Source organism: Rissa tridactyla, chromosome 1 (assembly GCF_028500815.1).
Source record: "Rissa tridactyla isolate bRisTri1 chromosome 1, bRisTri1.patW.cur.20221130, whole genome shotgun sequence".
Taxonomy (NCBI): Eukaryota; Metazoa; Chordata; class Aves; order Charadriiformes; family Laridae; genus Rissa; species Rissa tridactyla.
Genome location: NC_071466.1, coordinates 17,936,871 through 17,962,400, shown reverse-complemented (window position 1 = coordinate 17,962,400; position 25,530 = coordinate 17,936,871). Strand labels below are relative to the sequence as shown.

At 40.4% G+C, this 25,530-nt stretch overlaps 2 protein-coding genes across 2 annotated transcripts; both read left to right on the top strand.

Moving 5' to 3' along the window:
- Positions 1-210: 210 nt before the first annotated feature.
- LOC128914125 (stromelysin-1-like) lies at positions 211-8,859 on the top strand. The gene is made up of 10 exons (XM_054212719.1): positions 211-327; positions 1,127-1,371; positions 1,460-1,608; positions 2,614-2,739; positions 3,299-3,460; positions 3,596-3,752; positions 4,740-4,873; positions 5,412-5,571; positions 6,898-6,998; positions 8,759-8,859. The coding sequence occupies exons 1-10, from the start codon at positions 211-213 to the stop codon at positions 8,857-8,859; spliced, it is 1,452 nt and encodes a 483-aa protein (XP_054068694.1).
- An 11,161-nt stretch (positions 8,860-20,020) lies between these two features.
- On the top strand, positions 20,021-25,530 carry LOC128901372 (interstitial collagenase-like). The gene is made up of 9 exons (XM_054183339.1): positions 20,021-20,187; positions 20,475-20,623; positions 20,714-20,839; positions 21,566-21,727; positions 22,093-22,210; positions 22,869-23,002; positions 24,032-24,191; positions 25,111-25,211; positions 25,430-25,530. Exons 1-9 carry the CDS (start codon positions 20,036-20,038, stop codon positions 25,528-25,530), a joined length of 1,203 nt encoding a protein of 400 aa, XP_054039314.1. The 5' UTR covers positions 20,021-20,035.

Below are 25,530 nucleotides of genomic sequence, written 5' to 3'. Positions count from 1 at the left end.
CCTGCATGAATGTGGAACCGGATGAAAGACAGCACTAAGCTTTTTTTTATGATAAAACCATTGTTTTGCATGTGCTTTGTTGCTAACTAGAAATTGTGAGAATCAGAGAGTCAGGGACTGGAAAGCTTTTATGAAGCAAACATGTCCTATATAAAGGTGAAGAAAGTGTGTGGCAGACTACAAAGAAGGTTTTTCTAAAGGCAAGTGAAAATGAATATGGAGAAGGTTCCATTTCTCCTGTTATTATGTGCAGCACTTTCTTGTGCTTTTCCTGCAGATACAAGACAGAATAAAGAAAGAGGCATGCAGCTTATCCAGATGAGGAGGGCAGATCTCTGGGGAGGAGATCTTTAGCAACTGTTGAGTGCTCATTGCAGTCTCTGGAACTAGTATATAGTAGCCGAGGAGACAGTTCTGCAAATTCCAGTAGAATGAATAATATGATTGGGTATTTGTCAAAATAGAGGGGGCTGCATTCTGTACCATGATGACAAAGGCCTCTTTACCCTGACTCATTCTTGTTTTAATTTTTTGTAGAGAACAATTAAAACTGATGATGCATTCACTTGTGTGTTGCTTCTACAAATAATTAAACACTTGAGTCAGTCTACATTTGATTTGTAGTTCGGGTGGAAATGTGGTTATTTATGTGATTTCTGCTATTATGAGACATAACTCTTCATAAATTAAGGCTACTATTTTGTCTGAGTTATTACTGTCAAAAAAATGTGGGAAAATGGGATACTACTGCTGAAATTCTGTATTCAGTCATATATTTCAAACAGCTTCTGCACTGCTTGCTCTAAAGCACCCTGGGTAAGCCTAGAGCATAGGGTAAGTGGAGGGTACATTAACAGAAAATAATCAAGTTATTCGACTAATGCTAATTTTGGATGCATTCTGAGTAAACTGCAAAACATTTATAGTCATAACATAATGCAAAAAACTATAATTAAGAGAAAAATATTCATACAGGCTTTAACAAACTCTATTACCCATACTCCCATGGAACAGAAAGAAAAGTAACAAAGGTGAATATCTGAAGTGGTGTAAGTATAACTTTTTAAGCTCTACAAGAGCAAACAGCATTGACTGTCCTAAAATGCTTTTTTTTTTTTTTAACTAGAAGTACCTGAAAAATTACTATGGCTTTAAGAAAGATGGAGAATCTTTAATTTGGAAAAGTAATAGTCCAATGACCCAAAAAATAAAAGAAATGCAGGAATTCTTTGGGCTGGAGGTGACGGGGAAACCGAATTCTGGCACTTTGGACGTGGTACAGAAACATCGCTGTGGATTCCATGATGTAGCCGGGTTCTCCACCTTTGCAGGAGAGCCAAAATGGGCAAAACAGGTTCTGACATACAGGGAGTTATAGTGGAATTCTTGTTGTAATGTCAGTGTGTTACGCAGCATAAGTTATAAGAACATAGCTGGTTTTCTATCTTGTATTTTAAAGGATATTAAACTACACTCCAGACCTGCATCCGGCAAACGTCAGTGAGGCGATCAAGAAAGCACTAAGTGCTTGGAGCAGCATCACTCCACTGAAATTCATCAAGAAGGAGAGAGGGGATGCAGACATAATGATCTCCTTTGCAGCCAGAGGTAAAACCCTACATAACCGCTACGAGTTATTGCCGAGTTACTGCCTATATGGAGCAGCTGATCTGAAATGCTAATGATTTCTTCTCATAAATAGCATGCACAAAGTTCAGTGTCAGGTTGAAAAAGCAGGCAGAAAAACACAGTTCCTGCTCTAGGCGCTATGGCTATAATTTTTGAAGAACTTTCCGGGAGAGTATAAAGGCAGATGAAGGGAAGGTGGGATAAAATAAAGGTAACAAGCTGCCTGTGGTTCCCTGGATCCATACCCAGTATATGATGCCCAACGTGTGCGCAAACCACAAGAGGCTTAGCATTTGTGGGATATACCCAGACTCAGAGCCGTAGGGTGTGGGTAGCTCTAGTTACACTCCTGGGATTAGTCATGGGCTTTGTGTGGGCTAAATAAGCTCTAGACAGACTCAAGGTTTATATTTTTGGGTTTTCCCTCAGGGCAGGCTTACCAGAAGGCTGCCTCTTTCGTTAACAGTCATGCACACATACACTATTCTAGTCGGCTCCCCTGCTCCCACCCAAACAAATCCACTCATCTGGGCTATGCACAGTGAGCAGGCACCGCGTGTAACCTCTGTGTCCTTAAATCCTTTTCTGGAGACTACATTCAAGGGCTTACAGTCTTCATCAACACTTAAATTACCAGTCAGGTTCAGGTAACCACCTGATGGCTGCTGACACAGAGTTTATGAAAATTTTACCTTATGAACAGAAAAGGAAATATATTTCAACCTAAACCACTTCCTCATCTTCCCTTGCAGCAACAGTATGTAGATGTCAACCCATTTCTTGAGGAAACCAAGATTTCACTCCTGATGCATCAGTTCAAATTTTCCTAAGTTTTCCCTGTGAAAAATAGAGCTTTTGGCAAATCTGTGTGGAAGGGGAACTTGAAAGTTTACAAAATCAGCAGAACAGAGATTGCTCTGTGCATGGCTGAGATCTGTTACCTCCATAACCCCCAGGTAGCTGTGTATGCGACTTGCTCCTCAGGTCACAATGACTTCATCCCCTTTGATGGCCCAGGAGGGTCCATTGCTCATGCCTATGCACCCGGCAAGGACTTTGGTGGAGATGCTCACTCTGATGAGGACAAAACCTGGACCAAAAGCACCAAGGGTAGGAAATTAAGTTCTCTGAGCCCTTCCTGAAGCAGGCTGTACATGAAATCAAGGGTGCAGTGTCTGTCTCCTCTCTTCCTTAAGAAGTGCTTAAAAATGTGGCTGATTTTAAGGAGTATTGGGCAGCTGGTTTCCATAGCTATAAAAGGCCTCTGAGCCCTCTGGTTAAAAAAGTTAAGGTTCCAGCTGAACTTCTGCCATGGTCTGGGTGGAAATTTATTTGGGAGGGAGCTGAGGGACCTGGCAGCCCCCTTCTCCCCTCTCCTCCAACCTCCTTGTCTCTCCTCAAACAGTTACATCTCCTGCACTGGTCCAGGGTCCTTCGCCCAGCCTGACTTCTGCAGGATCTACAGACTTGTACTTATCCTTGTACTCTACTGTAATGATGTCATTGTTTTTCTTTCTGACCAGAATTTCATCTCCAACTGAATTTTCCATAACAGCTTTGCTTCCTTAGGAAAGCAGTTCTGAAAGCTTCTGACCTTATGTCAATCATGTTTTCAGGACAAATGAAAAGACACAGCTCTCCTACTATGTGTTTTGTTTGTTGTTTTCAGGTACAAACTTGTTTTATGTTGCTGCCCATGAGTTTGGCCATTCACTGGGACTTTTTCATTCCAAAGACCCCAATGCTCTGATGTACCCAGTTTATAGTAAATTTGACCCTTCAGTATCTCCTCTCCATCAGGATGATACTAATGGCATACAGTACCTCTACGGTAATTCACAATTATTAATCAAATTATGCTTATAATTTCAAAGACTTTGGAATACCTTTAAGTGACATTTTTGTGTACTGAATATACCTGAATGAGTTTCTCACTTAAATTTCTTCCATAAACTGCTTCTTTTAGGACCATCTTCTAACACCTACAATGACCAAAGGGAATCTACTGAGATAACAGACCCAAATGAATCAAAAGATCCTGCACTGCCAAACACCTGTGGCCCCGATTTAACTTTTGATGCTGTCACCACTTTCTGTGGAGAAATAATGTTCTTCGAAGACAAGTAAGTCAGCTTTCTGAAAATAAAATGGCATAGAAAAACAGCTTTACACAGAACATCAGCCACTCTAGGCAGGAAGGCAAGACAGGGAATCGGGATAAGTGGTGGGAGGCAAAAACAAGATAGATATAAGGAGGAAGACCACCGTTCAAACAAGTCATGCTATGAATAGGGTGGCGAAAGATGGCTCCTCTGAAAACATGGTCTGTTTTCACCTTATGTTGTGAGCAAGTGTTTGGTATCTGGGAGAGTTCAGCTTTGGCAAAAGGCCCCACCAGCCCTGGGACTCTCAGCACCTTCATTGCTGTCCTTGCCTTTAGAGAGCTGAGGGTTTACCAGTCCTGACACAATACCTACTGTAAGAGCCCCTGCAGTCATTATTTAGTATAACAAAAAAAGAAAAGAATAACTGATTCAGTGCTAAACTCAGACAAACTCTCTCTCTCCAGGGCAGGACAGCCCAAAGACTTGAGGAGAAGGGGTAAAAGAGCTGATTCCCCTCCTTTTCATGTGTTAAGGTTGTGTGTCCCCTGCTTCAGGCATCAACCAACATCAACATTAAAGTGAGGTTTGACCTCAGAGTTTTGAATCCGCAAAGCCAGTGAAGTGTTATTTTGCAGAAGATCCTCACAGACAGGGACTATTTCTCTAAGCTGGTGTTGGTTACCCCAGGGTGGGGTTTCATTTCCAAAATCTTACCCCATACCAGCCATGTCCCTCTAGGCTCCCTTTCTACGTGAGGGAAAATAATAACTGTTTTGACAAAACAGTTCATCTGACCTATTTTAGATGTCTGCATCAAGATGAGAGGAATCCCACCATGGAAATATTTTTCTTTCTGTTGACATTACAGGGAGCTTAGGGTGACCAAGTCAGGCACACAGCTGGGTTTAGTCAGATAAATCTGCCCTGGTTGCCATGATGTGGTTTCATGCATTAGTGTGTGTGAATGTCTGATTTTATTTAAAACCTGTTCTATACTTATGTAAGGCATTTTTGGCACAAGTATCCTGCAGTCAGAACAGCTGATTTTAATTTAATAACTTCGTTCTGGCCACGGCTGCCACCTGGTGTTGATGCGGCTTATGAAATTCCTGAGAAAGACAAAACCATAATTTTTAAAGGTAAAATGTTGTCTTGTTATTTTCCTATGTTGTCTTTCCAAGTAACCTTGAGAGCTTCTGTCTGGCTTAATAAACACTTAAGCTCCTCCTGTAGGATTCCATGAGCTTTAATTTAGTCCAATAAGTCACTGTATAGCAATGACAGAGATAAAAAAATATTACCCAAGATAAGGAACATGTATCTGATTTTTTAATGATGTCAATACAGAAAAATTTCTCTGCCAAAATAGATGTCATTATTTTCCTTTTTTTCTGGAAAATTATCTCTCGAATTTAAAAATGATAACACATGCTTCTTCCTTGCTTGTGGAAAACTAACATAAGTATGAAGGAAGGCTGAGATGTCCATTTTCATAAAAAGTGGTATGAAGAACTATTCTTGCCTTTTTTTTTTACTCTATAACTAATATGTAGAATGTTTTCAAGTAACCATTAGTTTGTCTCTGTATTTTTCCATTAAAACATTAGCTTTCATGAAAAGGATTGTGTCATTCCCAGAAGATTCTGATAACATGTTTTCATCAACTTTTCTTGATAGGGAATGAATTCTGGGTTGTGAGAGGAGATGCCATACTTCCTGAATACCCCCAGAAAATCTATACCCTGGGCTTTTCAAAGGATGTTACCAAAATAGATGCTGCTTTTTATAAAGGAAATGAGGGGAAGACATATTACTTCATAGCAGACAAATTTTGGAGGTAATATTTCCTGTGCCACTTTCCTAAATAGGAAATAATCACATGATCAATATCATGTCATGGTTTAGGGTGCATTAGTCACACACTTTTGGCAATCTCTTTCGGTGTCACAACTGGCTATGGAAAAATATTTGAAGGGGAAGCAAAACAGTGTTTTTAGCTTTCCTTTTAATCGATTTAATTATTTAATGGCTCGTTGGTTTATTTATTTATTTATTTTCATTTAACTGCCTTGGGGAAAAAAGCCATCCGACAGTTCCACAAGGGAACTCAAGAAATCAGTCAGAACCTCACTATTGATATGAAAGATGTTTCTGTGGGGTAAGAAGGAGCATCCCATCACTTTTCCAGTTACCAACAGAGAGTTTCATAATGTTGCTGGTAAAGGCCATGTACTTCAAAGAATTTTCTGCTACTACTCAGGTTTGTGTTACAGGACATATATTTCTAAAGGCTGAAGGAGGTGCTCCTTCATTTCCTTCCTTCTGCTAGGTTCAGGTTACCTACTGCTTCTGGTGCTGCTACTGCTTCAGGTACTGCTACCTGAAGAGAGAAGTTGTGTCATTCATCTGGAAAAGTTCAGGTTACCTACTGCTACCAGAAGCAGTAGGTAACCTGAACTTTTCCAGATGAATGACACAACTTCTCTCTTTCCTGCCATCACAATGCCCAAGTCATTGAACATACAGCAGAAAATCAGACTTCTACATTTTAGTTCAAATTCTCATAGCTTGAAGGCCTTCAGCTGAGCAGTGTGGTCATTAAATCTCTTACTGAGCAAAGGTATCAGAAAGGAAAATGCTTTCAGAAGCCTTCTTATTCCAGCACTTAGAGATCAACTGCACTTCACTAAAAATGTAACAGCCTGCTATAAGCAACTTAAGTAAAATGACTTAAAATAACTCATAACTTAAAAAAAACCCAACAGATTTTTCCTGATAAACATTTCTTACAGAGACAGAACATGAAAGCAATCTGTTTATAATCTTACCAATCTAACTTATGTTTGAAATAAGGTTATCTACCTCTCTACCTCTCCTTTAGATAATGTCTTTCAGAAAAAAATATTTAGCAAATTTATGATGTATTACGTATTCTTAGACGTACCTTGGCCTGATGTAAACAGAAGCAATTCTTCCAATGCAGCTAATAGAGTAATAATTATTTATGGCACATTGCGTCTGTCTCAAAGCTACCTAAATGATACTGGTAGTCTTCAACAAACTCAGTTACCTGTTGGTAGGTTGTTTGCAGTTTTCACTGACACCAGGTTGTTTATCATTTTTCTCAAGTGTAATAAAAAGTATAATAAAAGGTATTTCTCAGGTATAATAAAAGAAGTCAGTCTATGGACAGGAAGCCCATGCTGATAAGAGATGCATTTCCAGGAATTAAGGGGAAGATCGATGTTGTTTTTCAACATGAAAGTGAGTAACGGTTCTCTAATAAAATCTGTATGAAATGTTCAGGGTCACAGGGCTGAGAATGCTTGCACAGAGAGAAGCACTTCTAAATGCTGCTCATAGCCCTCAGGACGACCAACAAGACCCTGAAATAGTCACATAACACTCCCATACTTCACTTCCCCGCCTTGAAAAATAGTGATGATATACCTTTATTGACAGCTTCACAGCTGGAAAGGCCAGCTCTAAGGGACAGAATGATATGTCTGTATTCATGTTGATGTGCACCTTACACCATGAAGATCACCACTCAAGACAGCACCACTCAACAACGTAAGGTCTATCTGCTGTGAGCAAGGCTATCACAGCCTGGCCCTCTGACATAAAATCATAGAATCATAGAATTTTCATGGTTGGAAGGGACCTTTGAGATCATCGAGTCCAACCATACACACAAAAAAACCCAAACCCCTATAATCTCTGCCACTAGAGCATGCCCTGAAGTGCCACATCTAGACGTTTCTTAAACACTTCTAGGGATGGTGACTCAACCACCCCCCTGGGCAGGCCGTTCCAGTGCCTGACCACTCTTTCAGTAAAGTAATTCCTCACAATATCTAATCTAAACCTCCCCTGCTGCAACTTCTGACCATTTCCTCTGGTCCTGTCATTATTCACCTGGGAGAAGAGGCCAACACCCACCTCTCTCCAACCTCCTTTCAGGTAGTTGTAGAGGGCAATGAGGTCTCCCCTCAGCCTCCTCTTCTCCAAGCTAAACATGCCCAGCTCCCTCAGCCTCTCCTCATATGACCTGGTCTCCAGACCCCTCACCAGCCTGGTAGCTCTCCTCTGGACACGCTCCAGCACTTCAATGTCCCTCTTGTCCAGAGGGGCCCAGAACTGAACACAGCACTCGAGGTGAGGCCTCACCAGTGCCGAGTACAGAGGCACGATCACTTCCCTGCTCCTGCTGGCCACGCTATTCCTGATACAAGCCAGAATGCTGTTGGCCTTCTTGGCCACCTGGGCACACTGCTGGCTCATGTTAAGCTGGCCATCCACCAGCACCACTTGGAGAATAATAATTGACACTAGCTTCTCCTGCATGAGGGAGAATGTTATTAGACAGGGAGATGCTGGAATAGACTCAAGGGTGCATCCACACTGCCAAATGCCATGGCTTCCCGGTTGTCTTCTGGCTCCTCTGATCATCCAACCCCATGCATGTTAATTGCTTCCCAGCAAATCCATCAGCTTCCCCCCGAAAGAGTCTTACATGTGGTGCTGGGGATCCTTAACTGCAGCCCTCCCTCCCGGAGGGTGATGTGGACACAGCTGCCCCAGGCTGGATCTCTCCTTCCCTTCGCAGTATCTGGCGGCACCCCAGCAAGCTCATACCTTCTCACACCTTGCCGTGCCCTGTGCCACACTCCAGGCTGTGCAATACCTACCCACAGGTGGTTGGAAATACACCCTTCCGGAGGGTTTCAACACAGCCATTGCGTAGCAGCAGATATTTTAAACTGCAGGAACACAGAGGATAATTTTTTTGTAGAATCACCTTATGGGATTCATTAAGGATATTATGCAGTGTGCACATGGCTGGTTTGCTATGGGAGGTGTCCCCATGCTGCTGTGCACCATTTTGCAGAGGTTACACCTGGGAGCAGATCCTGTTGGCAGCGTAAGTGTATCCAAAGATTTTGAGCTCTTTCTGGATGTTGTTAAAGCATACTAATCTTTGCACCTGCAATGTCATAATTCATCTCAGCTTTTTTCCCTAGACGACTTCTATTTCTTCCATGGAAGAAAGCAATTTGAGTTTAACCCTGACAAGAAGAGAGTTACTCGCCTCCTAAAGACAAATTTCTGGTTTCTGTGTTAAGAAAACGAAGTCTGTAATGGTGTTGGAAAGAATGTAGTGTTATTGCACTGGAAACACTTTTTCTTTTATAAATATATGGAATGCATAGGTACTTCAATGTCAGTCAGCAAACATCAGCCCCTGCACAATCTGTGTTTCTGTAAATAGCAGAACTGTATTTAATGTACTGATGTGTATATATGTAATTAACATCAGGATTACTAGCTTATCCAAGAACAATGCAGTTTTTACTTTTGATACAAAATTGTGCCTTGTTTTATTTTTTCCACCATCTTCTTTTGACTCTTCATGCTGTAAATCACCTTACGCAGAGCCCTACCAGCCAGGAGTCCCTGAGAAAGAGCATTTCTGTTCCTACAGCTAGCATCAGTTTTAACCAGTTTTAGATATTTCAAAGTTAAGCAAGCAGCCTAATCAAAGCTATTGCTCATAATTACAGACAGGAGATACAGAGAGGAATCCTTCCCAGACTGAGGTGGGTGCCTGGGGATGGAAGTGCTCCTTTCCATTACTGGCTGGACAGGCAGCCTGTTTGAGCAGTTTATGTTAGACACCTCATTAGAGAAGCCTAAGCTTAAGTGTGATGAATCCTACCATAAGATGTTTATTGGTATATATGTGATTAAAAGCTCATCTCCACAAAGGAGCAGAGGGGCACATTGACATATAGGAGAGCCCCTGTCATCCCTGAACTGTTCTCCAGCTGTCCTGGGGGAGCCTCCATGGGCTGGGGGACACCCATCATCATGTGTCAACAGGAGAGGGTCCCCATCATGTCTCAGGCAACTGCAAGGGGGACAGGGATGAGTATACAGGGGAAGAGCATTTGGGGATTTTATAAAACTTACTGTGTCATGTTTGAAGGGGACTGCAGGAATGTGCAAAATTTAATAGGGGAAAGATGAAAGGCAGGGAAGGATCAAGGTAGACTTGATCTAGCGGAACAGCTTTGGGAAAATAGATAAGTGGATGAAGGGGGCTGGTTGCATGCAAACAGGCTTCAGATCAGTGTGCTGCTTTGGTCATGCCCTACACATTACCATCTTCTCAGTAAATCATATTTTAGGTGTGGGTGAGCTCTTTCTACATGTGCTTGGGTGAACTTCAAGCTGGACTGGTTGCAGAGTAGGTTAAGAGGTCTGAACACCAGCAGCTGAAGCATGGCAGCAAGCTGCAGGGACTTGTACATTCCTGGGGATACAGGAGCTTCTGGGGCAGCTACTGGGAGGATTGCATGTCTGAGCCCAGCTGCCAAGGGCATCCACGCTGTATTTCCACGTCGATGTTTCACCAGTGGGTGGAAGTCCTCAACAGCCAGGTGGGAGGAATGCGATGGGGCCACCAGTCCTCTTCATATTTGCTCAAGTGCCCCGTGTTCTCTGTGATGATCTCAGTGGCCAGCCTCATGGCTCTCTGGACCCAGGGGACAGACAGTAGATGCCAGTTCAGTACTGGCTCATAAGTATTCAAATGGACAGCTAGCAAGATCTAAGGTCTTAGACAACATATCTGTTCTTTTCTTTTATACATGTAAAAAAATCTCATCCAGTACACACTGTCTCCCCTTCATTGGACAACTTCCCTAAAAAAAGAAAAAAAAGACAGAGAAAAGATAGTTCTTCTATTTGATTCTTCTTGTCCATGAATCACAGAATGAATGAGGCTGGTTGGAACTCTGTAGGTCATCTGGTTTGACCCCCCTGCTCAAGCAGGGCCACCTAGAGTGGGCTGCTGAGGCTCTAGGTGGCTTTTGGAGATACTATATTTGCACATATCCAAAGATGGAGATTCCATCATCTCACTGGGCAACCTGTGTCAGTGCTCGATCACCCTCATAGTAAAAAAGCGTTTCCTGATGTTCAGAGGGAACCTCCTCTCTGTCAGTTTGTGCCCATTGCCTCTGGGCCTGTCTGGACAAGGCAGTTGTATTGTATTTATACATACAATCACATTGTATGAATGCAATGAGATATTTCACCACACTTTACGGAATATTTTTTCTGATGCTTTTTTAAAACCCCTAGTAGCAAGACTACTCAAATGGGGCACTCCAGTGTGGATCTAAACACTGAGCAAATTTTATCTGAATTCCACCAAGGTCCAAAACATATTATGGCACTTTCAGTCTTGCAAGACAAATACTGCTGCCACACCTTGCTGTGGAGGTGGCAAACAAGACTTTGCTGACCAAGCAGAACTTGAGCCAAAATTATTAGTTTTAAATACATCACCTCCAGAAAAGGAAATGAGTAGCTCTGATTGGCATCTGATATTGACACGGTCAGGGAAGCAGGTTCAAGTCTTGATTGTTTCTATTGAATTTAGTAGGAAATATTTCGGTGCTGTTTATTTGGTCCTCACTATTCACCTCATGCTATTCTTGTTTTCTAATTCTGGTTTTCCTTCACATTTCTGGTGTGGCTTTTTGAGTGGTCTCACAACTGCAAGACTTAAGCAGTCCATAGTCTCAGCTATAACAGTAAAAGCCAAAAAGGTGCATGAGTGGTTTGGCTCACACTTTAGAGATTTTTAGTTCCTTAAGGAAGTTTCTAACCGTCCTGGGTTTGAGTGGTTTTCTTCAGTTGTTCCTGCTGCTGATTCTCCTTGCAGTATCTGTGCCCACCATAGCACTGCCATTGTAGTCAACTGCACTAGACTATGTTATTCTAAATGGGATAATCTCTTCTGGCTCTAATCTTTCCAACTTTTTTTGGAAATATTCTCTTTCAGATGGGATTATAATTCTTAGAGCAAAGCTGGCTTGTCCTAGACCTTTCATGATTGTTTTGTAGTTTTCTGGTTCCCAAATATTTATCTGACTAGGTCTTCCTGCCCCATCCCTGGAAGTGTTCAAGGCCAGGCTGGATGGGGCTTTGAGCAACCTGGTCTAGTGGAAGGTGTCCATGCCCATGGAACTAGATAATCTTTAAGGCCCCTTCCAACCCAAACCATCCTATGATTCTATGATTCTATGACAATCTGAAGTCTTGGATCTGTAGAAGAAGTAGAGCTCAACTGACTCTAGTACAACCTGTCTTAATATAATTTAGCTGTTTTAGTGTTGGATGTTGGTGTCTTTTTTTGCTTCCCAATTCTTATTTTGAAAATCTCTGGTATTACTGACAAGTCAGCCTCATCATTTGGGTGAAAGCAGGCTTTTGAACTGAAGGTCATTGGCCTGTATTTGATATCTTGCACTCTTCTGAGATATAGTTTGAGACCTGGATGCTGAGTTGATATATTCATTGTCTGTGGTACTCTCAGTCCAAGCATTTCAGTTATGGTCTTCTGTCTTCTAAACGCATCAGATTTTTCCACACTATAGTAAATTTCTAACCTGTTTGCATGGAAAATTGGGTGAAGACAAAAAAGTCTCTTCACAAGGAACAAGCTTATCATGTGATTCTTTCTCGTCTAGAATTCAGATCACAAAAATTACTCTGTTTTCTTCTGTGTTTTATTTATAATGGTCTCATTTGTTTTGGTTTTCACCATCTTGTCTTGGAGGACATTCTGCCTACATCTGAATGTATCTATTTGCCTTTTATTTGCCAAGGACTCTGTAGTGTGTCCATCAGACACAATCCAGGAGGTCCAACATGGAATGCCCAACATTATCTACCCCAGGGAAAAACAGTTTGGTTTGGATGTTCTTTTTCTTACCATTTGTTGGTTTTCTTGGTTTCTCACACTCACCCTGCCTGGAAGGAACAAATGTCCTTTGATATTGTTCTTGGCATGATTACATATGTATTATCACAACAAGTAGGGCCGTGGTACTGAATCGAAATGCTGTTGTATAATGATTTGGACACCCTGAACTAAAAGACCCCAGAGAGTTTACCACCTAAGTAAAACAGGCAAAGGTAATTTACACACCCTGGCAGAAAGGAATAAAATTAAAATGGGTCCATTTAACTACTGTTTGCAGGAAGTTGTTCCTAGTGAAATATTGGCTTGGGTTTACGGAAACAGGGGAAAACCAAAACCTTTCTTCATGACAGAAGCATCAGATTTATAGGTTCAGAAGTGCTGAAGGCAACTCAGAACTGCAAAGATGCATCTCTCAGCTGCCATTGGTATTCCAGAGAAAATAGTTAAAAGCTACCAAGGTGCAGACTTTATTTCCAGATGATTCCCTGGCAGCCTCTGAACTTCCAGCTGGCTGGTCTCCAATCAGCCTGTTCATGTTTTCTCCCTGAGAGCAAGACAACAGCCCTTGCAGGTTCACAAGCAGTAGCTGTCTCACGGGATGTTTTGGCATTGGTGCTGTACATCCAACTGGGGGTCTGTGAGCCTGTAGCAACTCCAGTATGTCTCAAATGGCCCAGAGCCCCGGGGCGTATGCAGACCTATTTTCTAGATCAGTGTGGAGACATTGATCTCTTCTGGCTGTCTGGCTGCCTCTTTCAGGGCAAATTTTACATTTGCACAGCTTGTGTGACAACCTCTAAGTTTAGAAACAAAGGACTTTGAGTTGGTAAGCTTGGCTCTGCAAGGCATCCCAGGGCCTGTCTGCCTGGGACACAACAGAGCAGGTTCCCACCCCAGGCAACAGCTCAGTTGCAGGGATGAAGACTGTGATTTGGTTTTCCGTGTTCAGGAAACAGGTGCTTGGCATGGAAAGTGGCATTCCTTCCCTTCTCCTTTTACTGAAATCATCGATGATGCCATGTCTGAGACTGTGCAAGTCACTGAGGTGTAGCTCAGGCACTGCCCCAGTCTGTGACTTGTCACGTTGAATTGCTCTTCTACAGGATAATTAGGACTGATTCAGCACCTGACATCCTGAGCCCTATCGCGGTGGCCTTTGGACTTCAGAGTGGTTTGAACTATACCATTGTGTTCCTAACACTGCCCAGCACAGCACCCTCATTCATAATCAGAGTGACAGATCATTCTGCTGTAGCAGAATCAATAGCATTTCTATAAAGGAAATGTTTAACATTGGGTGACGTTAAGCCACAAGCTTGTGTAAACTTTGTGACATCTGACTTGGAGTGTTGCCTTTGGCTTTGTCATCTCAGTATTAAAACGTACTTGGCTCATTAAGAGAAAATTCATGACAAATTCTCTAACTTCATGAGAATATATCCCAACCAGTTGAATATTGCTGCAGTGACACGATTTATATCTTTGACACTTCAGCCTTTGCATGAAAAGTGACATCCTCCAAGGAAAATAACTTGTTTCAGGATAACATTCTGGGGTTGCAGAAAGATTTTTATTTTGTTGCTTCTAAATAGACCAGAAACACATGAAGAGATTAATATATGCATAAGAGCACAGAACAGACGTAGAAGTACTTCCTGCAAGAATGATGACTGTACTTTGTAGTGCCACCTGCTACTGAGAAAGTAATTGCAAACATCATTGTGACAAATTATAACAGTGAACAATTCTTAGAATTACGAGCTGGTAATGTTACAAAATTTTACATTTTGTAACATTAAAGTTACAGAACTACCAATCAAAGTTCCCTTTTCTACAGTAATTCTGTAGTGAGAGATTTTGGTTTAGGGAAACCTCAGTATGATTCACACCGTGAGTTTATTTTTTCATTATTTAGTCAGGGGTGTGGGTGGAAATTTCTTCTTAGGGAGAGAAGGACGAAAGCCCTTAGAACATTTTAAAATATTATCAGATGTAACTAGGGGAAATAACTACATGAATAGCCTGAAGGGTCAAATGCAAGCCCTAAGTAAGTGAGGTACAAAGTAAATGCAAATCACTCAGACAGAAAATTGTTCAAGCCTGGGAAACACTTCTGGGGAAATTTGTCTCCTCTTATGCTTCTGCCTAAATGTCCTTTTCAGTCAATGCTGGAAAGAGGAAAAGTGCTGGATAGACCCTTAGCAGTGCTTACGTTCCTATGCAGACTTAATGAATGAGGAACGGTGAGTAGTGTACCTAGAAAAGGGACAGTTCGAGGTCTCTTGCCTCAACATGAACAACAAGGCTGCAGTTTTGCTGAGGAAGAAGTGTGCAAATAAAGCAGGATTATTGCTAATACAGGGAGACACAAGCCTGTGCTGCCTGGGTGTACAATGGAAAAACTCTTGAAAACACTGGCCCTTTCGTAACAACAGTGTCAACCCCCTCTTCCTTATGCACCCAGTTTGTGTTTAGCAGTGATTTAGCAGATGGACCTGGCAGGGTGATTCAGGGCAACCTCAGTGAGGTACTGGTGCTTGCGGTCCATGCAAGAGCTGTTTCTGAGGAACAGCTGGAGGTAGGTAAGGGCAAAGTTTACCTCTCTCCATTGGTTATATGGAGATTTTAGGCAAAGTTCAGGCTGGGCCAATGTGTTAGGAGTTGCCCAAATCTGGTACTCTGATAGAGGTGAAGCTGCTGCAGGTTCATGATCCAAGCTCGAGCCAGCAGCGACAATGAGCATGTATTCCCAGTAGGCACATGCACACAGACATACACACACATGCACACAAGTACAAACACACAAAGACACCACAGATCCCCCAGCAGCTGGGCGCGGACACCCCATCCATCCAGCAGCTGCCCTGGGATGTGCTGGTGTCCCCTGCTGCCTCATGCACGCACACACAAATGGATCCCAGTTGCTGACTTGGGCCCCCAGTCCCTCCCACAGAACCCTGGTCTCTCCAGTATCCAGCCCTGGCTTACAGCCACTTTGGCACCCAGCTTACAGCCTCTTACTCTACTTTCTGGCTTATCCAGAAAGTAGAGGGTTTTTTTGTTTTGTTTTGGTTTGGTTTTTGTGTGTGTATGGTTGGACTCGATGATCTCAAAGGTCCTTTCCAACCATGAAGATTCTATGATTCTATGATCCTATGATCCATCCAGAACTTTGTTAGTGCTTACACACATACATACGTACCCAGTTGACATGCGTGCACCCCGGTCTCTACAGTCACAGTACCACAGGCACAGGGGCCTCCAGCCCCTATCCCACCCCAGGGGCTGTCACTGAGACCCACACACACCCCTGCACACAGGACAGAGCCCCTAGCCCAGGAAAATAGTTAGAAATGGGGGTTAGTGAGAGGCCAGGACAGACTGTTCCAGTCAGGTGCAGGTGTAACACAGCTGTCCCGCAAGTAAAGTGGGGGTCTTTGTAGACACCAGTTGGCACTCATGAAAAATTCTTATTGTATTTCAAGGGGTCTCCAGTTCATTTTGTTGGGTTTTGTGTCTTTTGTCTGAAGGCAAATGCTTGAAAAGGAGAGGGTGGCAACGTGCTAGCTGCCACACCATGGGAAGAGCAGACAGCTGAAACATCTCATTCCCTTGTTCAAGGAAGATGTGCCAAAGGACACGCAGTAGGAAGCCAATGCAGACGGTGAAACGGGACATGGCTTTGTCGCCCAACACTGTGGAAATTCCCAAGACGGAGGGAAGCCACTGCTTCTGCTTCCTCTTCCTGATGCTGTTTAAGGTTTTTCACTTGATGACTCTTCAACTACATAAACACCTCCCACAGCTAGCGCTGGAGTCCAGAACTTTCTAGTCCTGCCACTGGCTTCCTTGAAAAGTAATTTATATAAAGTTTCCTGGAGAACAACCAGATGTCCCCTCTCACCCTCTTCCTGACTCAATATCCTCTTGGTCACATTAAAATTTGGCCATAGACCCTTTGCAGAAATGTGCAAGGCCGCAGAACCTCTCTGTGTAAGCCGCAACACATGATTTCCTAACGTTCCCATCTCAGCCACCAGACATCTGATTAATCTGCATCTCTTCTTCGCCTGAATGTGTTTAAACATGCCTATGATGTCTTTGGAAAATAAAAGAGGAAATAACAAGTTAACTACTCCTTAAAAAAAAAAAAAAAAAAAAAGAAAAAGAAAAAGAAAGAAAGAAACAGGGGTATTGAATCAGGAAGTATATAAAACAACCTATAGAAACACCTGAAGGAGAAATATTTACAGGGAAATAACACTAGTTTAGAAACAGTTAGAGGAGTTAAGCAGCATTTCACAAATCCCAAGATCATGAGAGTTGTAGCAAAGACTTTGGAGAAGTATCCAACATGCACAATTCTTTTTGTTCATGTCTGAAAATCAAGATGGATTAAGAATAATCAATAATTAACTTTCCTTGGACTATAAACCATAAGGTTGAATCTTTTTACATCCACAAAAGCTGTTGCCTTCGAAGAATTATTGTCCTAGTCATTTCCAATACCAGCACTGGTTTAAAGTAATTTGCTTTTTTCAGGAATGATGTATGCTCTGCTGAACCTAGATATAATTAGGCGGTGTTATACTACAGTGAGTGCAGAATCATATACTAAGTACATTATTTTTCCCTGACGTTTGGGAAACTCAGTGAAGTACTTCCCAGCACAATTAAAATTTTCATCCTGTATTGAGCTCCTTCAGAGCAAAACTTGCTCATATATCAGAAAAAAAAATTGATAATGGTACATATTTATATTTCTCCCTGTCACACTAGACATTTACTGTTTCCCTTTTAAGGTTTCCAAGGAGGATCTTTACCCCCAACACCAAAACCATTCTGAAAGATGTCCAGCCTGTACTTGACAGCTTCCAGAGTTAGCAAACGTGCAACCACTTCAGGCCATCTAATCTGGTGTTTAGCAGTTAGAAATGTTTTCCTCAATTTAGGAGTCTACACTGTAGGTTCCCACATGTGTCCTGGGTATTTAAAATCCTCTTATCATGGATAGAGACCTAGCCAATACAGTCAATGAAGTACAGAGAGCAATTCATCTCACCTTAAAGTCCATGTCACATGGTCAGTTGAATCACTCTCTAGAATCCATTGTCCAAAATGGGAGCTTAAGACACCCAAATAACTTATGGATATCTACACGACGAAACACTTAAAGCTCACTCCACCTCTTTACCCATTTGCCTGTACTTGAGACACCCACCTGGGGCTGGCTGCCATGACACAGGAGCTATGGAGACCTATATCTTTCCAGGGCAGCTGGAGATCAGGTGGGATTCCCTACAGCATCTCAAATAGCACAAATGCAGGTGAATCCCAAACCTTATGTCTAAACTTAATCCCTGTTGTTTAAAACCATTCTAGAGTCTTGGAGAACAATCACTGCTTCTCTTTTAGGAAAAACCTTTCATATATTTAACAGTATTTACCATGGATCCCTTTGCTCTTCCTTCCATGATACAGTGAACACAGAGTCACAAAATCACTCTAATCTTCCTTTTCCAGACTCACAAAAATTCCTGTTGGGCTTAATGGAGTCTTTCCGACCAAAGCTCATCTCTCTGCCTGGATCCAAAAACACTTTTGCAGCTGAGACCTTATCTGTACTGGCAAGAGTATAGACATTGTTCTACCTACCAAACATATGGGAACCCAGTTTATACATTCCAGTAACATGACTGATTTTTGTTAATATCAGTCAAAAAATGTTGAATCATTTTAGCACTCAGTTTTGCAAGCGTCATAAGATTGTTTTAGATAGAACTTTTAGTTAGCTTATGAGAGCCCTCCAGGAGGTATGATGCTGATTATTCCTAGATAAGATTGGTTCTTTGTACTGTCTTTTATATTTTATTATTAGATATTATGACATGATATGCTACATTTTGTTAAATATTAAAACATATGTATCGTATATATATCATAATGCTATTCATTATAATACAATATATTATGATACAGCTATATGTTATTTCCTATTATTTCTCCAAGTTTGTCAAGACCTTGTGCCATAAATCATCTAAATTCATGACTCAAAAAAACCTATGAAATGTAGCTCCACATTTTACCTGAAAAGCATTTTCTTATTTATTAAACACTCTGGAAAATTGCCTGAAACAGAAGGTTCAGGCAAAATAAGGACAGTAACATTAGTTAAACACATTACTTCACTACCTGATGATGAAACTGTTATGTATCATTTTTACTAATCAGAGGATATTATACAGCATGAGTCAGACTGATTTAAAAATTTGCTATATAAACAAAGCTGAGAAGCGTGTTCAATAGCTCAAGAGTCAAACCGAGGCAAACAGCCTTAGGCAAGGATGCAGACTCTTTGGCTTCTCCTGCTGCTATATGTGGCCATCTCCTCTGCTTTTCCTGTGGTTCCAGAAGCAGAAGATGAAGGGAAAACCCTACAGCTTGTAGAGGTAAGTGATTTTCAGTGCATTTCTAAGTGAAACATAAGGTAGTCTGAGAGATAACTATAATTGCAATTATTTTCACAGAATATGGCTTGAAATTAAAGATGTACCATTTTGCAGAGGTTTCAAGAGAAAACTTTTCCTATCAATCTAGAAAATGTGTGAAAATTATGTGTTATTTATTTACCAAAAAGTCACTTGAATATTGCATAACTTCACTTTCGACGTTGTCAGTAAAGTACTAACAAAACTGCCAAAGCATGAGTTCTAGCAGCAAGGCTCTGTGGCTGTGCAGAAAAAGTCAAACTCAGCAACAATTTGCATTTCAGAAGGTGCTTTGAAACTTGTGATATGACTGGTTTCACTAACATAAGGGAGGACACTTGCTTGAAGCAGGCAGGTATTTCAACATTTTGCTGAACGGATCTTTTATGGAATACTTTGTAAACAAGGGACATTTATAGAAACACAACACTTACACAGACACAAGACTTTTTATTGGAGACAAAATTGTTGAAATTTAGTAGGGAGACACGAGTTTCTAATATCATATTTTGTAGCTAAAAATAAATGACATGATCTGCCAAGTGCCAACTCTTCAGTAGTAGTCACCTGCTTTGTTGGGAGTCCTGCCTGTGTGGAATCTCACTGCCAATCTCTATTTCCTGGAATGAGACCAGTTATAAGCTTCCTCATAAGTTTTGCCGTTAGAGTAATCAGGCACCATAAATAATGAGGAGTTAATTATCAACAGTAAATATTAGATTTTAAAGACCATCAGCGAAACAAGAAATTTAGAAAACTACACAAAAACTGTAAGTTATATCTGACTCTTCACACCAGTTCCTGGGGAAAATAGGCTGTTCTTGCTCCTGGTAAACACAGGGCATGTCGATATGGGAATAGCTCAAGATTACTTAGAAAATTTAAGTAGGACTGAAGACAGTACTGATATGCCACAATTCTTTTTTTAAACTCTGGTTCAGAGTTATCTACAGAACTTCTACGATCTTCAAAGGGATCACCAGCCTCATTTAAGAAACAAGGATGAAAATCCCCTTGTCGAAAAGCTCAAGGAAATGCAGGCATTCTTTGGACTAGAAGTGACCGGGAAACCTGATCTTCACACTTTGGAGATGATGAAAAAACCCAGATGTGGTATACCTGATGTAGGGCAATACGTGTTCACAGCGGGGAATCCCAAATGGAAAAGAAACAGTCTGACGTACAGGTAATCTTTCCTAATCTGGTTCAAAAAGATATAAATGTAGCAACCCAACTTTGGGGGATGTGAAGTAAGTAATATGCCATAATAATGCCATATATGGACATCCAGAGTGATCAACTGATTTCTGGAAGAAGACAGGCACTCTAGACAGCAGTATCTAAAATGAAGCCATTATAAATTTGCATTGACAAAAGATATGTCTAAGATTTCTGACTTTTGCACAAGTTATTATTTTTCATCTAAAATGTTGTGTTCCTAACAATATATAATGTACTGGGTTTGCCTTGAAGGATTTTGAATTACACCCCAAAGATGAGAAAAGCTGATGTAGATGAAGCAATCAGAAAAGCTCTCAGTGTCTGGAGCAATGTGACACCATTGACATTCCGAAAGGTTGAGGACAAAGAAGCAGATATAATGATCTCTTTTGCTTATAGAGGTAACATTGATATCTTTACCTATTAAACAACCTTCTGTAATCATAGAAATAATTTAGGATTCTAACTGATTTTTTCCCTCTTCACTTTAGACCACCGCGACAACTCTCCTTTTGATGGCCCCAATGGGCAGCTGGCTCATGCTTTCCAGCCTGGTGAAGGTATTGGTGGAGATGTGCATCTTGATGAGGAGGAAGCCTGGTCAAAAAATGGAAGAGGTAAGGACTTTGTAACTGGATCCGTTTATACAGTTTTACCTCATGCAATCTTTTCTCATGAGATGCTTAGTTTATGAGCCTGATTACAGGCAAAAAGTGAGAAAAACTGGCAGAACTTGTCCTTTTAAATTGGTCTTTTTTTTTTCATTTGTAGGAATCAATTCTCAGAAAAGAGATTTTTTAGGTCATAGTGGTTTTTAATGGCAACTAAGTCAGCACTTAAAAATACTTTTTTTATTCAGATGAAACCTAAAACTTGGATACAGGAAGATCTGATGGTGAATTTATCAAGTCAAATCCTTTATCTTTCTTAACCTAGCACTTAATAGCTTGGTGCTAACTAGGGTGTTCAACTATCACCAAACCAGTCATCTCAGTGTTTGATTTGAAGGATTTTTCTGTTGGATAAGTGAACTTCCACTCGTCATTGGCATGATCCTTGATCTGAGAAGTCTATGTGATAGCAGGAGCAACAGGGTTTGTGTTTAAGACACAAGGACACTAGAGAAAGGACAATGAGACCACTGTTAAGGCTGGACATTCTTTAATTACTCATATAGCTCTTCTGCTACAATATTTTTGAGTTGTAATGTTGATAGCATTACTTACAGCTTCTCCTGTACCTGTAGTGTATTTTGGGAGGATGTGTAAGTGTTTCCCACTTAGTCAACTGTGCTGAATGCTGAAATGGATTTTACATTGTTTCATATGATTTTTATCCTACAGGCTACAATTTGTTCATTGTTGTTGCCCATGAGCTTGGCCATTCACTGGGTCTGTCTCATTCAACTGATCCCGGAGCACTGATGTACCCAACTTACTCCTACACGGACCCCAATGAATTTCTTCTTCCTCAGGATGACATTGATGGGATTCAAGCCATCTATGGTAAGAAAAATGTTTTTATTTAATATTTTTACTTCGGAAGCTGGTAAACAGTAATAAGAACATATTTAAAATATGCTTATTCCACCAAAATGAGTTTAACTGTTGCTGAACAACAGATAACAAAAGAGCAAAAATTCCTGGAAGCTAACTTCAGCTGTAGTCCAGTTCTGCAAAAAACTCCTTTTGGAAAGGATGAACGCAACTGGTTTTATCAACATTGAAAGTCTGCTTTTAGTGACAGACCCTTCATTTAAAATCATATGCCTTCTCATTCTTTGTAAATAAGGTCCTTGGTGTCCTCAGAGACCTTCTGAACACTGCAGTTATATATCTCCATACTAAAAGATAAAATATTCTTCCTACAGGACAGTCTAATGCTGCTGTGCAGCCAACAGGACCCGTAACTCCACAAGCTTGTGACCCAAATTTGACATTTGATGCTATTACTACCCTACGTGGAGAAATGATATTCTTCAAGGGCAGGTAACAACAATAAGAATATACAATATCTCTTTAAAATATTCAGTGGTTTTAAAAAAATCTGTGATCCATGGGGGAAAACTGTCCTTTTGGAATGTGGAACAAAGAGAAGTACTAGAAAATCACCATGTATTTACACAAATGAGAGTTCTCCAATATTAATCCCAAGAGCCTTAGTGGACAAGAGCAGTGAAGGAGATGAGGGCTGGTAGGTTGTTTTCCAAGTATTCTGCTGCTGTGGCCACTGCTGCAGCGGACTTGTCCCTGAACTCGATTCAACTAATAGCAAAGTAAGAGCATTCGTGCTTCCCTTGTGTCCATGGGTCCCACACTCTAACTTCTGCTACTGCTCAATACAAGAGCAGGAACAGAACTGAGCGCACTGTCATGTAGAAAGATGTCTTTTGGGTGGTTATGAAGCCAACTCTTAGCCTCCCTGTCCTACAGAGAAATAGAAGGGTTATATTCAATTTGCCTGATTTTGAGCATGCAACTGAGGTGCTAAAGTTAAGAGTGAAGTCACTCTAGATTTCCTTTACATTCGATGGATGGAGATACGCGCACCCATCTCCCTCCTGTTATACTCCAGGAGCCATAGTAATTGTTTTGCACTTATGATAGGATTGGGACTATTTTAAAATATAAATTTTGTTTAAACCAGATATATGCTGCGCAAACATCCTGCAAGGACAGAGACAGAGCTCAATTTTATCTCACTGTTCTGGCCAAAGTTACCGTCAGGAATTCAAGCCGCTTACGAAAATGTTGAGAGGGATGAAGTTTTACTTTTTAAAGGTAATGGAATCTGAAATTCTCCACTTTTTCTCACCAGTTACTCCCTGCTTCTTTGCAAACTATGCAATTACAGAAGTCAAAGTGTTTTTTTAACCAAGACCAGTGAAACTGAGAATCTTACAAGCCCGCAAATAATAGAGTTATAGTGCTCTAAGGGACCTCCAGAGATTGTAATCCTGAAAACTTGCCCTTCTGTTAATGCCCTGAAAAACAAAACATGAAAATAGCTTTCCTTCTTCAGGTCTAGCTCGCTTCAGGTAACAGCATTTTGCTTTATGTAGAAGGATTTTTGCTGAATTCAGTTGGCAAATGCAGGCATTTCTACACTACTGTTACGGACATACTTATTTAGTGATATTCTTGAAAAACAAAACAAAACAAAACAAAAAAACAACAACAAAATAAATGTTGGTGGAAAAGCATACTGTGAGAGGAAAATTGTTCACTGAAAAATCAGTCCTTTTCTTTAAAGGTCTCAAATACGCTTTTAATGCCTCAAATAGCTTCATTACGCACATATTACAGTACATGATATATTACCACATATGAATATATTCATTGCATCTAAAATAAACAAAACATTTTGATTAGGCATATGCCTTTCTTAATACTTTAATCTAATGCACATTGTCTAATTTTCAAAATATTATATGGCTCTATAATCAAATAGTATATTACAGGAATTTAATAAACTCAATATCCCAATCCAATGTCACCAGATTAATTCACCAACCTCTAGCCCTCCCCAAGTTGTTACCCAGACAAATAACTTAAATTAATTTGAAAAAAAACAGGGAAAATTGCTGTCCATACACCTTACGATTCTAATGTTTTACTCATAAAAACAGAAGGCACTTCCACTGTCTTCATGATGTAGTCCCAGTGTAAGAATTAGAATAATTTTCTAAAGTAATAAACTGAAAGGAATAACACTGATGTCTAAGACACATTGTTTGCTACGCATGTAAAACACAATTAAATGTTGTTTATAAATATCAAAAACAAATGGAATGCACTTATATTTTTCAGAGGATAAATATTGGATTCTCAGGGGATATGATATTGCACCTGGCTATCCTAAACCAATCTATCGTTTGGGGTTCCCAAAGACAGTTAAAAGAGTTAATGCAGCTTACAGTGATGAAACCACAGGAAAAACATACTTCTTTATAGCTGACAGATACTGGAGGTAAGATTTAATGTTCGTTTACCAGAGGGCACATTTTCACTTGTCCCTGAGGACTGATGTATTACTATAAAATTCAAATGCAATGATGTTTAAACCAGGTATATTCCAGAAATTTGAACAGGATTCTCTGGAAATTCAAAAATTGTAAGCATTTGCTAGGAAATGTCAACCTTTCGATAGGATTATTTTTGTCATTCATTAGATTCCTGTAGCAGGAATGTAGTTACTTGCAAATGAATGAAACATTTGCCCAATAAAAGAGTGATTTTCTAGTAAATTATTAACTTTTTTTCCACAACCGTGCTGTTTTCTCTGCAACATTGTGATAGTGTCTGCATTTCATTCACATTTGAAACAAAATGAACTGCTAATAAAAAGTGTTGTAATTGCATTTCTCTGTGAACAAACTATAAATATTCTCCAATTGTGCAGCTGGTCATATTTATAATTTAATTGTGGCTCATGACAACTTTCAGAGAGTAATTTTGTCTAAGCAGCACATGGTTAACACTAATACAAGTATGTTTCAGGACTGTGCTACCATCTTCTGCTCTCAGGCTTTATGTTTTACTTTTATACTGAACTGGATACCCAGTGCCTTGAAATAGAAACTCATTTTATGTGCAAGTGATGGCCAAGGCTCTGGACAGGCCGGAAAGGCATTAATATATTTCTGGGCTGCATTCCCAAGTTTCTTGAGAGCCTTGTTACAAACTTTACCAAATGCAGGTTTTTGAATCTCAAGACACTCATACTGTGAGAACCTTAATACAAAATAGGAAGAATCATAAAGTTACTTTAGATAATCTTTATAAGACTTCTTAGTAACAGCTGAGTTGCATATGTGTATGAATTTGCTTTGGACTTTCAAAATATCGACTGCTTCCTCAAAAATTGTAACCATGTTTCTTGTGTTAAGATATGATGAAAATAAAAAATCCATGGATCATGGTTATCCCAGGAAAATAGTCTCTGACTTTGGGAAAATTGGCAGAGTTGATGCTGCTTTCCAGAAAGATGGTAAGTAAAACACACCTTTAATCTGGGTTTCTGTATTTGACTTATTCTGTAGATAGAATATTTGGGATTCTGTAGAGAGAAGCACCGGTTTTCAAAAACCTGTTATTAACCTTAATGAGATGGAAATGAAAAATAGCAAGTATACATGGATTTTTTTTTTCCAAAATAGTGAAAATAAGTCACCTATGAAATATAATTGGATTGAATTTTACTTTTAGGCTATGTCTACTTCTTCCATGGAACAACTCAGTTCCAGTTTGATCCTCGTGCCAAACGGATTGTCAGACAAATGAAGAGCATCAGCTGGTTTAATTGCTGA

Excerpts from the sequence above, each read along its gene's own strand:
- LOC128914125 (XM_054212719.1), top strand. The coding sequence starts at position 211 with ATGAATATGGAGAAGGTTCCATTTCTCCTGTTATTATGTGCAGCACTT. Across the intron at positions 5,572-6,897 it reads ATAGCAGACAAATTTTGGAG|GTATAATAAAAGAAGTCAGT; the intron begins GTAATATTTCCT and ends GGTATTTCTCAG. Across the intron at positions 6,999-8,758 it reads TGTTGTTTTTCAACATGAAA|ACGACTTCTATTTCTTCCAT; the intron begins GTGAGTAACGGT and ends TTTTTTCCCTAG.
- LOC128901372 (XM_054183339.1), top strand. The coding sequence starts at position 20,036 with ATGCAGGCATTCTTTGGACTAGAAGTGACCGGGAAACCTGATCTTCAC. Across the intron at positions 23,003-24,031 it reads TGAAGTTTTACTTTTTAAAG|AGGATAAATATTGGATTCTC; the intron begins GTAATGGAATCT and ends TATATTTTTCAG. Across the intron at positions 24,192-25,110 it reads ATAGCTGACAGATACTGGAG|ATATGATGAAAATAAAAAAT; the intron begins GTAAGATTTAAT and ends TCTTGTGTTAAG.